This window comes from Podarcis vaucheri (genome assembly GCF_965113315.1).
Source record: "Podarcis vaucheri genome assembly, chromosome: 5".
NCBI lineage: Eukaryota > Metazoa > Chordata > Lepidosauria > Squamata > Lacertidae > Podarcis > Podarcis vaucheri.
In genome coordinates, this window is record NC_138763.1 from 63,717,872 (window position 1) to 63,733,083 (window position 15,212).

The 15,212-nt window shown below is 42.1% G+C and overlaps 1 protein-coding gene across 3 annotated transcripts in view; it reads right to left on the minus strand.

The window, feature by feature from the left end:
• CFAP46 (cilia and flagella associated protein 46) overlaps positions 1-13,531 on the minus strand; it is a 90,869-nt gene extending 77,338 nt beyond the window's left edge. The window contains exons 1-10 of one of the 3 annotated variants that reach the window (XM_082225334.1): positions 13,424-13,531; positions 12,248-12,325; positions 10,776-10,900; positions 10,550-10,681; positions 10,167-10,231; positions 8,920-9,088; positions 5,916-6,035; positions 3,985-4,079; positions 2,822-2,923; positions 1,898-1,997 (exon numbers count right to left, since the gene is read on the minus strand). In XM_082225334.1, coding sequence (XP_082081460.1) covers positions 1,898-1,997; positions 2,822-2,923; positions 3,985-4,079; positions 5,916-6,035; positions 8,920-9,088; positions 10,167-10,231; positions 10,550-10,681; positions 10,776-10,900; positions 12,248-12,296 — 957 coding nt within the window. In that variant the 5' untranslated portion in view covers positions 12,297-12,325; positions 13,424-13,531. Of the gene's footprint in view, positions 1-1,897; positions 1,998-2,821; positions 2,924-3,984; positions 4,080-5,915; positions 6,036-8,919; positions 9,089-10,166; positions 10,232-10,549; positions 10,682-10,775; positions 10,901-12,247; positions 12,329-13,423 lie in introns of all 3 variants that reach the window. The other 2 variants (XM_082225333.1, XM_082225335.1) reach the window with 2 other exon arrangements.
• Positions 13,532-15,212: the final 1,681 nt, after the last annotated feature.

Genomic DNA, 15,212 nt, shown 5'->3' on the forward strand with positions numbered 1-15,212 from the left:
AATTTCAGACTGCCATCTAATTTGCTGCTACATCCCTGCAATCTTAAAGAGCCTTTGATCTGTGATGATGTTGTATGATTACAAGGATGTGGACATCTCCCTGTGCTGATATGTATTATCGGTGTATCAATACTTAACATTTAATATAAACAGTGCAAAGGGGATAGGTTAAGAATCTACAAGAATAAGGGGATGTCCCCCTTTCCACCCTCTATAGCACGGGTGTCAAACACAAGGCCCGCGGGCCGAATCCGGCCCGCCAGACCTCGTCATGTGGCCCGTGTAGCCACCACCGGCCGCCAGCCTTCACCTTTTATTCTTGCTCTTTTTTTTGACACAAGAAAGCCGCCTCTTCAGCGCATGCGCGGCAGCCTAAAAGCCAGAGAACATCTGCCCTCTAGCAGCGCCGGCCGTTCTACGCAGGAAACCTCCACTTTAAATGCATTCATGTAAAGTCCTACAGATTCAATCGGCCCTTTGAGGGTGACCAAACTGCTGATGCGGCCCCCGATAAATTTGAGTTTGACACCCCTGCTCTATAGTATCAGCACCATGGGCTTTGCGGGGAGGTAAGAACATACTGTTTGTTGTGGCTAAATAGAATTATCTTGTATGATAGGAGTTGTGAGAATTACCGTCTTTTTCGCCCCATAAGACGCACCGGCCCATAGGACGCATCAAGTTTTTTGGGGGGGAAATAAAGAAAAAAAAAGTTATTTCCCCCCCCGGCGCTTGTGGGGCAGGCAGCGGGGAGAAGCGCTCTTCTCCCCGCCGCCCGCCTTCAGATCAGGTCCGGGGACAGCGGGGAGACGAGCTGCGTCTCCCTGCTGTCCCTGGAGCTTGTGGGGCAGGCAGCGGGGAGAAGCGCTCTTCTCCCCGCCGCCCGCCTTGCGACCAGGTCCGGGGACAGCAGGGAGACGCAGCGCGTCTCCCTGCTGTCCCCGGAGTGGTGGGGCAGGCAGCGGGGAGAAGCGCTCTTCTCCCCCCGCCCGCCTGGAGATCAGGTCCAGGGACAGCAGGGAGACGCGCTGCGGCTCCCTGCTGTCCCCGGAGTGGTGGGGCAGGCAGCGGGGAGAAGCGCTCTTCTCCCCGCCGTCAGCCTCCAAACCACTTCGGGAGACAGCGGGATGGCGGCGTTCCGCCTCCCTCTGTCCCCCGACCTTGTGGGGCTGGGGCTCTCCTGAAGCCTGGAGAGCGAGAGGGGTCGGTGCGCACCAACCCCTCTCGCTCTCCAGGCTTCAGTGAAAGCCTGCATTCGCCCCATAAGATGCACCCACATTTCCCCTTCATTTTTGGAGGGGGAAAAGTGCGTCCTATAGGGCGAAAAATACAGTAACCACATTGGAATGTATCCAGCTAAGTTATGTTCAGAGTTGTTGTTTAGTCATTTAGTCGTATCTGTCTCTTCGTGACCCCATGGACCAGAGCACGCCAGGCACTCCTGTCTTCCACTGCCTCCCACAGTTTGGTCAAACTCATGTTAGTAGCTTTGAGAACACTGTCCAACCATCTTGTGTTCAGAGTAGACTCATTGAAATTAACAAGTCCATTAATTTGGTCTACTCAGAGCATAACTTAGTTGGAAACAACCCATGATTTCCATCACAAACACAGCTGAGGATAATGGCCCACTGGGTCAAACAGGATAGCCAGTCCTTGCAAAACTTTCTCAATTTTAAATATGTAGATATACAGCAAAATACTAATTTATTTCCAATAATATATTCTCTCCTTACTTTTTGCAATTAATTGTTCTTTAGGGAGCAATGACTTTAATTGTCTCTGATAATAGCTCTAGGACTGGAATCTTTTCCTCTTTGTTCAGCTTGACACTCATACAAGAATAAAAAATAATGATAAAACAAAGTAATTCAAAAAAGAATTTCCTGACACTCACGGTAATCTTATATTTGAACAGGTCGCTTAAACATAAAGATGCAATAGGTATACAATTTAGTTTCAAGCAAAGTCGAGCCAATTCCAGCAGCAAGGAAATTCTGGAAAAGTAGAAAATAAAACCAAATGGGATAGAAGTAGTGTTGGCAAAGAAATCACTTATTGCTTATTTATTACTATTAACCTAAAATGACAGTACGTTAAAATCTGGCATCAAATCCCCAGCCCAGGGAAATCTCTTAAATTTCTAAAAAGCACAATCCCACCTCCAAACATATTATCTGAGAAAGAAGAAAAGGGGCATGTAGCCCAGCAAGCCAGTTACCAGAGTCAGCTGTTCAAAAAGGAGTGAATGGATGCTGCAATATGAAACAAGAGGTTAAGAAGAGAGCCATGGATAAAACAGCAAACGCCTACCCCAAATACAGTGGAATGAACATAAAGGGAAATGTAATGAATTACTTAAGAAGACTGAACATTTTCCGAAATAATGGGAGCAGAGTCCCCAATTGGGTTCTACTGTGATCCCTCCATGCACATATGGTTATGCGCATGGGAAGCTCTGCACTTGTTATTTCCATATTCAATTCTCCCTCCCGACCCAGGACTCCAGCTGTGACTTTGTTTGAGTTGGACAGGAAAGGCTGGAGGGAAGAAAACACAAGCACACAGGCCTTCCACTCTGGGTAATGACTAGCATATGCCAAGGAGGGAGAGAGATGCATGAAACCCTCATCACCATTGGTGCTGGGAGGGATTGTGCCCCAGGGACAAACTATGAAAGATCTTTGGACCAATAGAACTTTAATATAGCATGGGAGACACTCCGTCAACTCTTATCTTCTTGGCATGGATGTAAGATAAATAGCAAACGCTTATGTTTTAAAAAAGAGCTTCTAGAGTGTGGCTAACACATGCAACTTACCTATCTTTACGTTTTAATATCTTTCTAGATCCTTTCAGAATTCCGTATATTGTTTTCAACTCTGTATCAACGTCCTGAGGAATCTCATTTTTATCTAACTGCCTGCAATTATTTTATAATGCAATGATTACTAACAGAAGAACATCTTAAAACCTATTAAACAATCAACATTTCCCCCTCTAACACAAGCAGGATTTGTAAATACAGTACAGTATGGGTTTTTTTTAAAAAAATATACCTAAAATAAATCAAAAGTTGATTTGACCTGTCTTCTAAGACAATAGGCCATGGCAAGCAAAAGTTACACTACAAGCAATCTCATTTTTCATAAGAGCATGCCAAATTCCATTCCATTCAGGAAACCAGAAGAGCTGAGTGTGGAGGGAAGGCTCTGAGTGCTTTATGCTTATATTGAGGATCATCACAGTAGCTATCTCAGCAAACATTTATGACTGACCCTCTATAAGACAGATCTGCAGCATGTCACTCATCTGCTCACCTAAGTTGAGTAACAATTCAGGCCAACACCTGAATAACAAGCTAACCAGGACACTGCTGCTGGATGTGCCTGCAACTATTTCACAGAGAGAAAAAGGGATGGGGTTAATTCTGCAAGGCAATTGTTCCATACTTCTATGTTGAACTGCACTAGCAGTTTTTCTTCCACTCATGTCTTTCTGGATTGCAGCCCACCTCTAGAATTTGGGTGGTATCCAATGCACTTGCTCTATTAGCACAAAGATTTCCATTTGAGCTGCTGAACTCCCTGCCTCCTCTCCCCAGATCTTTTCTGGAAGGTTGAGAAGAAATCCAGAAGATATTTAGGGAGCAAGCAGGAAAAAGAGAGGGTGGCAAAATTCCACTGTGTATCCAAAATTTCCTGTGATGACAGAATGAGTGCACTGAATATTACCCATATGGTTTAAACAAGAGCTTTCCAAACTGTGTGTCGTGACACATCAGTGTTTAGGTGTGTCATGTGAAAACTCCCCACGCTACTCCTGGGTCTGGAAAAGGGCTAGCTTAACTTCCAGTTTGCTAGTAAAACTGAATTACTGTGTCGTGAAATGATGCATGTATCAAAAGTGTGTCACCAGCATAAAAAGTTTGGAAAGCTCTGGTTTAAACAATTGAGATTCTCATCTACGTTAACTAATACTTACAACTTGATTGTTTGGATTTTATAAATAATGTTCAGATTGGCAGAACTTTCCACTTCATCTTCTATATCTAAAGCTTCCATTAGTTTGTAACGCACCTAGAAGCAATTATAAAAGTTATATGAGCATTTAAAGCAAGGAGCAAGTCAAGAAAGATTAAAATTCTTCACAACATTTTCCTGCAGGTTTAAGTTTGCAAACGATGCCATTGTCTGACATTACCACAGCAGGATCCTTAGTCTCACCAAAGACCTGAGCAACCTTAGCAGTCATGGAAGAAAAGGAGAGAAACAGGAAGCAGACCGTAGGAATAAATGGACAGGTCTCAGTAGAGGGATGTACAAAGTGGATTCCCCAAGAATCAGCATCGGGACCTGTGCTTTTTCACTTCCTCACAAATGACTTAGAGTTAAGGGTTAACTGTGAGATAATCAAGTTTGCTGAAGATACCAAACTGTTCAGGGTGCTTAAAAGAAAGAGGCGTGTGAAGAGCTTTGAAAGGATTTCTCTAAACTGGGAGAATGGGCAGTAAAATGGCAAATGCAGTGTAAGAAAGTGTAAAATGATGCATGTTGGTCACGGGCTGTGGGACTGATCCAGAAGAAACTTCTTATGTTTGAACATTAAGTCCTATACATTTATAAAGGCTTCACTTGGAACACAAAGCTCCCTTCCAGATGGGCTTCCAAAGTGTAGGATGCTTCTCTCCACTAAAGTGAACAAGGCGAATGACCTCAATTCTGGATTGTGACACTAGCAACTAAACATTAAGCAACGGGTGCAAATGTGAACTTACTGAATAATCTGCTATGCTACAGAGTTTTAATTCAATCTTTATTCTGCTTATTTTGCCTATTCCAAAATGAAGCTTTATAGCAACAAACTTAAGCAACGCATTTTGCTTAATTAGATCATTTTCAACTTCCCTTTCTCATGGACTGCAGATGTACTGGAATGCTCACTTATTATGTGGTTATTACAGAAATGATTGGTGGCACTTCTGAGAGATGTAGCTCACTAGCCATTTTTCAATTGCTTTTGTAGTTTAACACCACTGCTAGGTTGCTTTTTTCAAAGGTACCTTTGAGCAGTGTATAATGCACAACCTGATTTATGTACTTTTATCTTATGGCTTTATTAATATTACATCCATGGGAAATCCAGTACATTTTTCATTTCATGAAATGTTATGCAAGATCCATTCCCCATTACCCCAAGATTGATCATGTGGAAAGAAACAAAAAGATGAAAAGAAATGGAACAGAAGGGGCGGGGGGGGGATCACCAATCGTATTAGGCATCAAATGCATACATATTTGATAATGCTCAGTGATCAGATTTAGCTAGTCATTTTTCCTAGGGAGTGTACAACAGCGCAGAACAAACAACTGCAACAGAATTCTACCAGGCTGGTTTACTTTTAGTTGTAGAATTGAACAAAGTTTTCTAGAAAGTTGGGTAACCTGAAATGGCCTTCGGTTTTAAAAAAATGGAGGGGGGAGGTGACAGCATTCAACGCATTGTCTTAAACTAATCAGGTTTATCTTCTACCTGAAATAAATAATTTCCTGACCCACTTTGTTTCATAAACCTCTTTCGTCCAATAAACTTTTCGTTTGTTTGTTCGACTCCTACCTGAGACTCTAAATCATTACGTTTTCCCTCACACAAGTCCCCCACTAGATAATCTGTGGTAAATTGTAGAAATTTGTGCAATGGGTGTACTGTGAGGTGGGTGCACTATATTTAATAGGGAGCAGTAAGTGGGAGTGGATCCACCGCCTTATTAATTGGTGGTATTAAGTGGTGGGTCTGCTACAGCATGTGGTCCCCAGAGGTTTCCCCAAAGAGAATGAAGCCCTTGGGCTGAAAAAATGTCCTCCACCGCTACAATAGGAAACCATATGATTCCTATGTTGATTAACAGAAGTTACCATTATTGAAAATATTTGTTTATATCTCCCTGGAACATATTCTTTAATAAACGCTGCTGCAGTTGATGAAAATTCTATAGCTTCTTGCGTTCTGGAAGCATCCAGGAAACACTCAAGCAACTCTCTGAAACAGAAACAAAATAATGTTTATTGTTAACACAGTTGTGCAAGGTGTTTATAAATGAGCAATGTTACAAAATCACTATATCTCATTTGAAAGCTGCAAAAGACCATTCGTTTATTAAGGTGCTGACATCCAAAGGAATGCACAGACATAGCAGCCTATTCTGATTTACCTGCTGCAAGTGTAACCTTTAGCTTCCATTCCAGGCTCCTTTTCAAATTGCTAGCCATCTGAGGCACTCTTGCATTGATAATCATATGAGTTTTTGTTTGATTTCATCTGCATACAAGCTTACAAAATTATACAATCACCATCTTAGAAAAGGCATAGGGTAGGATGAAAGCCTCTTGTAAGACAGCACCTGCCATCAGCAGTTTTGACAGGGTTCCTTATTTAAAATGATGAACTTTTTAAAAAAAATGTTACCCAGTTAATCAGGGGCAGCTTTTACTCAATCGAAATGTTTTAAAATAGATTAATCCAACCAACCAGTTGTTCAAAAGTTCCAGCCCTAAAAAATGTATTTTTCTCTTTTCAGTAAGATATATTTTTTTCTTTTTTCAGTAAAATGTATTTTACTTTTTATCCTTCCTTGTATGTTCTAAGAAGCTTTAAAATATTTTTTTTTGTCAGTTTGTTTTTTGCCAGCACTGCATTGGTCAAATTGCTAACTTAAGTTTCCTTTAGGTAACTGACATTTTTGATAGGTTAGATAAATGAACTTGCACTCAAATAATAAGTTCTGTGCTTAACATGATTCTCCAAAAAAAAAGGGGGGGGGGGGAGAGAAGAAGGACTGAGCAAGGAAGCTAAGAAGCAGTCTTGATGCACTCCTCCTGTCATCTCAAATTCCCTCAATACTTCAATTTGCTTGCTGATTCTAAAGTTATTCCAGCAGAATACTATATTAACAGTCTATTTTAAATTAAATCCTTTGTTTAATCAATGTTGACAGTAAGGGTGAAAGTCCGATGAATGCAGACAGACTTAAGTTTAGAAACCTGAGCCAGCATTGATTGGCTGGAACTTTTTAGCCAGTTCCATTTCTTTTCTCTTTTATTTCCCTCCAGAGGAAATGTTTTGAGCCTATGAAGAGCCATTACAATCATCTCAGAAATACCATCAGTTTTCTTTCCCTTCCATCAGTCAACACCATGTCCTCCAGTAGTTTCATTTGAAAGAGACAGTAATCTGATTGGCAATAAAAGACCAACAAGTCTCATCCGTTTAGTTCAATGAAAACTGACAAGGACAAAGGCTCCAGTGTGCAGTTGGCATCTCTGCCAAGGCAAAGCATATGTGTGTCAAGAGAAAAAGGAAGCTATGCTACAATCTAGGCATATGGAAGGAAGGAAAAGAAGCCAGAAATCAATCTGAAGATTGCAAATACACAATGAACCATGATCTCCTGCAATATAATGGACTGCTAGGGTTTCCCTAAATTAAAGTAGGAAAGACCATTCTGTAATTTTGCCAAAGACTGGCTACTTCTGGATCAGCAAAAAGCAGGAGGGGGGAGCTTTAGCTGCTTGTAGTCCTTCGGCGCACAAAATGAAAATGCATTAAAGTATGATCAGTATACTTATTTCTTATTTATTTTGTTATTTCTTATGTTTCTATTTTGCAAACACCCCAATGCTACAACAATACAATTAAAACATCTAAAATACTCCGTTATGTCAATGTTGGGTAGCGTTGAGGAACGGCAGCATCCTGCTGGTCCCCCAGCCTCTCCAGCTGGGATCCCGACTGATGGGAGACATTGCTGGAGTGTTTGAATCGGACCTGGCTGCAAATTGGCCAATAGCGGCTAGGTCAAGGGGCAGGCACTCCTGGGAGTGGGCCTGACTGACTCCCTTGAGGACTTCACTCAGGTCCACTCCCAGAGTATCTAAAGAGTGTCGGGCCTCATACCTGGCACTTTGAATCTCTCTCCCACCCTTGCTATAGTTAGACTGGCTCCTGCCCATCATGGAGGTAGTGTTCGTTTTCAGACTTTACTATGGATTACAATTGTTTGCTGCATTTGGTGCTCAGGAGGAATTTGTTCTTTGGGTCAATTGGCTGACCTGGGGGTTTTGCCTACCTTATAGTAACAACATTAGTGGGTAAGGCATTGGGTAAAAGTCATGGTTGGAGGGGAGGTTTTAAGGCTTTGCCTGCCCCTCCAAGGGAATGGGGTATCCCATTAAAGGGATCCTGGTGGAGGTGCTGCTGTCTGGACACCTAGATGGGGGCTAGGGCCATATCTCTCCTCAAAACTGATTTTTGTGGGAAGTCCCAATTTAATGTATGTCATAGGACTCCCTCGCCACAGAATTGACCCCTGGAAGAATCAACCAGCAGGCGGGCTGGTTGAAATGGTTATACCCAAAGCCTAAGCCTAAGCCAACTTCTTTAATCAATGAAGTTGTGGCCTAATTTAAACCAAACAATGTTGTCATGAGTGGTCATTTAATGGATGGGGGGACAGTGGGTTATGGCGTCTTGGCATGTGAGCAACGAAAAGCAAACTTCCAAAACCAACCAGATACTCTTGCAGCTAAGAATCCCAGAGTTTCCAAGAACAATATCTTTCAGCCATCAATCATCTGGGTAAAAATGAATGTTTTTATATTTCCATGTTGTGGGATTCCCTTCCAGCATAAATTCAGCCAGGATCCTTGCTACAAATTTTCAAGAGCCACTTGAAGACCTTTTGATGCTAACAGGCCTATTCAGTTGTTTAAATTTCCTCATTTCTATGATAGTTTTGTATTGCTTTAATGGTATTTTATGTTCTTACTGTATCTGCATATGTTGATATATACCAGCTTGGTATTATATACAAATGAGAGGTTTAGAAGCATTTTATACAGAAAGAAAGAAAGAAACTTCAACTTGCATCATCAGTTCCGCAGTCCAGTCCTTGTCTTGCTCAATGGGATGTTTCAGTGCAGGCACAATCTGATAGAGGCTTGGAATAAGATAGTGGCGGAACCCAGGCTTAAGAAATGGCCTTACAATCCTCCAGTATATAACGGAAGCATTATGTATCAAAAAATAGTACCTGGAATAAAATAGAGTACACATTATGATATTGTGCAAGGATGAAATGGACTTGGGGTTTCTTTGCCCCACCAAGTTTTTGCTGTCAACTTCACTGCATCGTCTATTTAATGGATGGCCAACCTGAGGCAAGTGGCCCATGCAAGGTGGTCTGTGTGACAGACCTGAAATGAACATAAAGCTGGGCGGATTCCAGCAAATTATTAAAATACAGTAATTCATCAAATAGTAAAAGCTTCCCTAAACAGGGCTGCCTTCAGATGTCTTCTAAAAATTGGATAGTTGTTTATTTCTTTGACATCTGGTGGGAGGGCATTGCACAGGGCAGGCACCACTACTGAGAAGGCCGCTCTGCCTGGTTCCCTGTAACTTCACATCTCACAGTGAGGGAACCGCCGGAAGGCCCTCAAAGCTGGACCTCAGCATCTGGACTGAACAATGGGGGTGGAGACGCTCCTTCAGGTATACTGGGCCGAGGCTGTTTAGGGCTGTAGAGGTCAGCACCAACGCTTTGAATTGTGCTCAGAAACGTACTCGGAGCCAATGTAGGTTTTTCAGGACCGGTGTTAAGTAGTCTTGGCAGCCATTCCCAGTCACCAGTCTAGCTGCAGCATTCTGGATTAGTTGTAGTTTCCAATGTTTACTCTCTAGGTTTTAATGTTGCCGGTGGCCGTTATGCAGCTTTATTTTCACATAAGCTTCTAATTTCTGCAATTTTCAAGTGACTGAAATCCTCCTTGCTACTCATTTGTATCCTATAGTCATGGACTATTATGTTTAATATAAAAGTAAGGACTAGTAAAGGTATCTTAATTTGGGAGGATGGATCCCATTTGATCGAATACAGACACGATCTTCATTGTTTTGCTGCAACACGTCAGCTCTGAACTAAAATAGCAAATATATTAATCACTGTTTGGGGTGCATTTTTGAAAACTGTGATACAATGATTCAATGCAATCTTCCGCACTGTGATATCATTGTTCTAGTCAAGAACCATAGTTCATAAATATTGCATGATGGAAACAGAGAAACCCACAAAGAATGCCCCAAATGGAAACCAAATATAAAGGACTTACCTTGCGTTACCTAATGCAAAGTCTACTACTTTCAGCAAATGTACAATGAATTTGTCAAATTGTTCCTAAAACAAAACAATATATATTATATATATTTTAAAAAACTGGGAATGACTCAAAGCCTTTATTACTGACTTAGCATGACTTGTAACGTCTATGCACTCTATTTTTTTTATTAAAAAAACCCCATCCTATCCAACAACATAATTTTCTGTATCCTTCAGAAAGGCTTTTCATGGGGTGCATGGGGGGGGGGATGGAAAATAACTGGTTCCAAAGATTTATTTTTTCTTAGAAGGCAAGTCATATTGTTTACTATATAACATGATCACAACAAAAGAACAGCCTTAAAATCAACACCCAAACTCACAGTACATGCTCACCAAATTATCAGTAGACACAGGGGTATATAATTGGCTCTTGCACAAATATGCTCTACCCAAAAACTGGTTAACTGGAGGTTTTCCTTTAAAATACATTCGTAGACAGTCATCGCTCATTTCCGGAAAACCCATCTAAAATTAAACAGATTTCAGTTTTAAATTAAGATGAACAAACACCTCATAAAGTAAAAAGGGGCGTATTGTTACAAAAGGGGCATATTGTTACCTTATAAGCCTGTTCTGCACACATGACATACAAGTCAAAAGAGAAACTCTCCAAGGCATCAAGGGCTGATTTCCCATCATTCGCTGATTTGATCAATTTGTAAGCACTCTTCAGCGCTTCGACATCTTGAAAATAAAATTTTAATTAGGCAGAAAATAACATAACCATTTCGAACAAATACCTGTTTTATTTTCATAATCTAAACAATCAGACATAGCCAAGCAAAATGCAATCCTATACTCCTCAGTCTCATTAAGTTCAATGGGACTTACTCCCAAGTAAGTATGTATAGGATTGCATCCTATCACAGTAAACAGTTTTGGACTATTAACATGTATCAGGGCAAATCTGCATGATCATTAACCAGGATTTGTTTTGATCTGATGTTTTCTGTAGTGTCAGCTCCAGCAAAATATAAATGTGATAAAGCAGTTCTCTGAGCAGTTCTCCACAAGCCTTGACTTGAACCAGTGCTGATTTTCTAGAAAATTAGGTGCTGGAACTTATCATGAACCCTTGTTCTCTTATAATGGCAATGGAACCCACCTGAGATGTGCCGGAATTGAGTTCTGGCTGAAAAAAGCCCATATGATTTGCATGCAATAAGTCCCAGTTTCAACTCCTCACACCTCCTATTAAAATATTTCTGAAAGCAGGTCTGTGAAAGATGCTTGTCTGAGACAGTTACTGCCAGTCAGAGTAGACAATGCTGGCTAGAAGGATCAATTGCCTGTTGCAGCATAAGATGCAGCTGCACAGTTCAGGTGTGACTTTCAACACACCATCTATTGTGGTGTCGCCAATAGTCTAAGGTGTGGCAAATCATTCAGACCACACCACATGCAAGCCACCACAAAACATGAGACAAAACAAAATGAGAAATATTTTTGATCGTGGAAACTGGGTGTCAGTTCCCTAAGAGGAGCAACCATAACATACCACTCTTAAGAATTGCTATTTCTATGCTGCCAGTGGGGGTATACCATAGCTCAGCATGCCTGAAATTGGATTCAGCATACTATGATATCAGGATATTCTGAAATATGTATGCACTCTATATGTAAAATAAATAGACATAAGGCTATATAGGGCAAAGCACAGTTAGAATAACGGAATCATAGAATCATAGAGTTGGAAGGGAACCAAGGGTCATCTAGTCCAACCCCCTGCAACCTGCCCACAGCTGTCCCTAGGTGGGTTCAAACCATCAACTTTCTGGTTAACATCTCTCTCTCTCTCCCTCTGTCCCCCACTCTCTGTGGCTTTTTATCTAAACAGAAAGAATTGTATTATACATGGGATTTTATTATACAGCGATAGCAGCAATCCTATGCACATTTACCTAGGAATGCCCCAATCTGTATTTAGGAGTATCTGTATCTATGGAGAGAGTACCTAGTCTATTTGAGTGTGTGGAAAAGAGTCAACATTATACATCTTTTAAAAAGAGAAAGATGGTTAGTAACATTTACCTTGATGTCTCTCAGCATCTGACAGGTGCTGCCTGATTGCTATCTCCATATCTTCTTAGTTGTAACTTTGTCCTAAATCTGCTAGCAGGAAAGTAATTAAACAAAACAATATTAAATATAAACAAGTTTTTAAAATGTTGACAGCAATGAACACAAACTTCTAAAAAGTTACATTCATAACTTTTCCACATTCACTCTTTCACCCACTCTATAGGAGTCCACAATAACTATGGCTCCAATCCTACATACACTTATATGAAAGTAAATTGCATTATGGTGCAATCCTATACATGCTTACCCAAAAGTAAGTCCTACTTAGTGCAATGGGTCTTACTCCCAAGTGAGTGATTTTTGGATTGCAGCCTTTGTAGTTTAGATGAGATCAGGCCACAAGGCTGCACATTCACATTTACTCAAGAGTAAGCCCACTGATGGGACACAGGTGGCGCTGTGGTCTAAACCACTGAGCCTCTTAGGCTTGCCGATCAGAAGGTCAGCAATTTGAATCCCCGCGACGGAGTGAGCTCCAGTTTCTTGATCCCAGCTCCTGCCAGCCTAGCAGTTTGAAAGCATGCCAGTGCAAGTAGATAAATAGGTACCACTGCAGTGGGAAGGTAAACGGCATTTCCGTGCGCTGCTCTGGTTTTGGTGTTCCGTTACGCCAGAAGCGGCTTAGTCATGCCGGCCACATGACCTGGAAAAATTGTCTGCGGACAAACACCAGCTACCTCGGCCTGTAAAGTGAGATGAGCGCCGTAACCCCAGAGTTGTCTGTGACTGGACTTAACTGTCAGGGGTTCTTTACCTTTACCATTTTAAGCCCACTGATAGATGCAAAGGACTAGGTCCGCTTTGAAAATTTGCAAAAACAAAAGTGCCATGGTACTGAAGACATTTGTAAGCTTCCTAAACTCAAAGCTGTTTACATTGTTGGTGTCATTTTTTCATTAAAAAAGCACAACTGCAACCATTCATAATTCAACAAAAGCAGCTTAGCAATGAAAAAAATTATACACACACACACACACACACTGCAATATATAATACATATATGTATGTATATATGTGTGTGTATACAGTATAGGTATGTGTGTGTATTATTGACACACACACACACACACACACAGAGCTATATATATATATGGACGATTCTTTCCCCCCGGTTTCACTACCAACCTGGTTTCCCTCCTGCCTCGCCCTCCGCCTGCTAACATGCTATTGCCCCTCTGGAACCCCAGGAGCAACTTCAAGCCCGCCGCTCTTCCGCGTCCCTCGGTCTCCTAGCAACGCGCCGCCGGCAACCGAGTCACTCTCATGCCCGCCCACTGCCCTACGGGTCCCTGCGCAAGTCACAATTCCCTCGCAAGCGCAACGTCCCCCCCCCCCCCACCGTGGCCCCTAGTAGGCAGAGCCGTGCGTCTTCCGTTGTCTGAATGGGAAGTTGCCGCGTTCTCATAGAATAAGCGGGGGAAGAGGAGCAGGAAGGAAGAAGAAAACAAAACAAAAATAACGGGGAGGAATCCAACCTGAAACAAAAGGGAAGTCCCCGCACTTCCCAAAGCAAGCTTATTTCGTGTGAAGCGCTCTTGAGTTTCTGTAGCGCTGCCTGTGCAAATTCGAATTTGTGTGTGATGTGTCCATATTGCAGATTGGAGGATGCTGGTGGTGGGACTAGTGTCACCGTCCCTGCGTAATCTACTGCCGCACCTTTATTTATTCATCCAGTGTGTGCACCTTTCTTATGTAATCCAGTGTTGCTCGGGGTCAGGCAAAGGCTGAGAGAAAGAAGCAAAGAACAAACTAGGAAGGTGGCCCAGTGCTAGTATTAGAGGCTAGAGGCGAGGCTTGCGATTTCCAGCCCGTAAACGCTGCTCAGGTTTCAGTCTGCTTAACTTGCGACCTCGGAATCCTGTCCAGCCCAATCCAGAAGTCTTGAGGTTCTCTTGACCTGCGTGCAACTGTCATTCAAGGACAGACTGCCTCCAGTGGAGGTAAAACATAGCCATCGCGGCCAGTAGTCGTTGACAGCCTTATTCTTCGTGAATTTGTCTAATCTTCTTTTTAAGGCTATCCCAAGTTGGCTTCTCGTGAGAGCGAGTTGTACAGTTTAGCTGTGCCTTGCGAGAAGAAGGGAAGCAGATTCATCTGCCCTGAATCTTCCAACATTCAACTTCATTCAGTGGCGTAGCGTGGGTTGTCAGCATCCGGGGCAAGGCAAGTAATTTGCGCCCCCTAGCCCGTGGATTTGCGCCCCCTAACCCCCAGATGTTGCACCCGGTGCGGCCAGCCCCCCTGCACCCCCCACGCTACGCCACTGACTTCATTGGATAGTCCCAATTTCTACTATTTTAAGAGAGGGAGAAAAACTTTCCTCTATCCACTTTCTCCACTCCATGCATCCTTTATGCAATTTACTGTATCATAGCTCCTCTCATTTGCCTTTTCTCTAAACTAAAAAACCCTGTATATTTTAGGCTTTTCTCATGAGGGGGCATTGCTCCATCCCTTTCATTGTTTTGGTTATCTTTTTCTCAACCATTTCCAGCTTCTTTATTTTTTATTTTATGAAAATCCAAAAAGTGTATACAAAATACTCCAAATAATAGCAAGATAGGTACCATGCAAGTATTTTTTGGAGAGGGCGTTCCACAACCAGAGTGCTGCCTCCCAAAAAAAGCTCTCTCCCATAAGCTATGAGAGAAGGCAACTGGGACAATTATATCCTTATGGATAAAGGAAAGACATTTCCTTTTGTTATGTAGGTGGCTGGTTCATAATTGGAAGACGTAGCAATTCTATCTGTTTTAAGTGCTGGTATATTTGAAATATTGCAGATGTTACCAAAAAAATCCATCAATCTTGAGTGCTCATTTCTCAAGAAGACACCAGAATCTGGGTTGCAGTGTCTTGGAACTTCTCAATCCTTGGGATGACTTGGAGCACATGCCAAATTGCATCCCTAAAA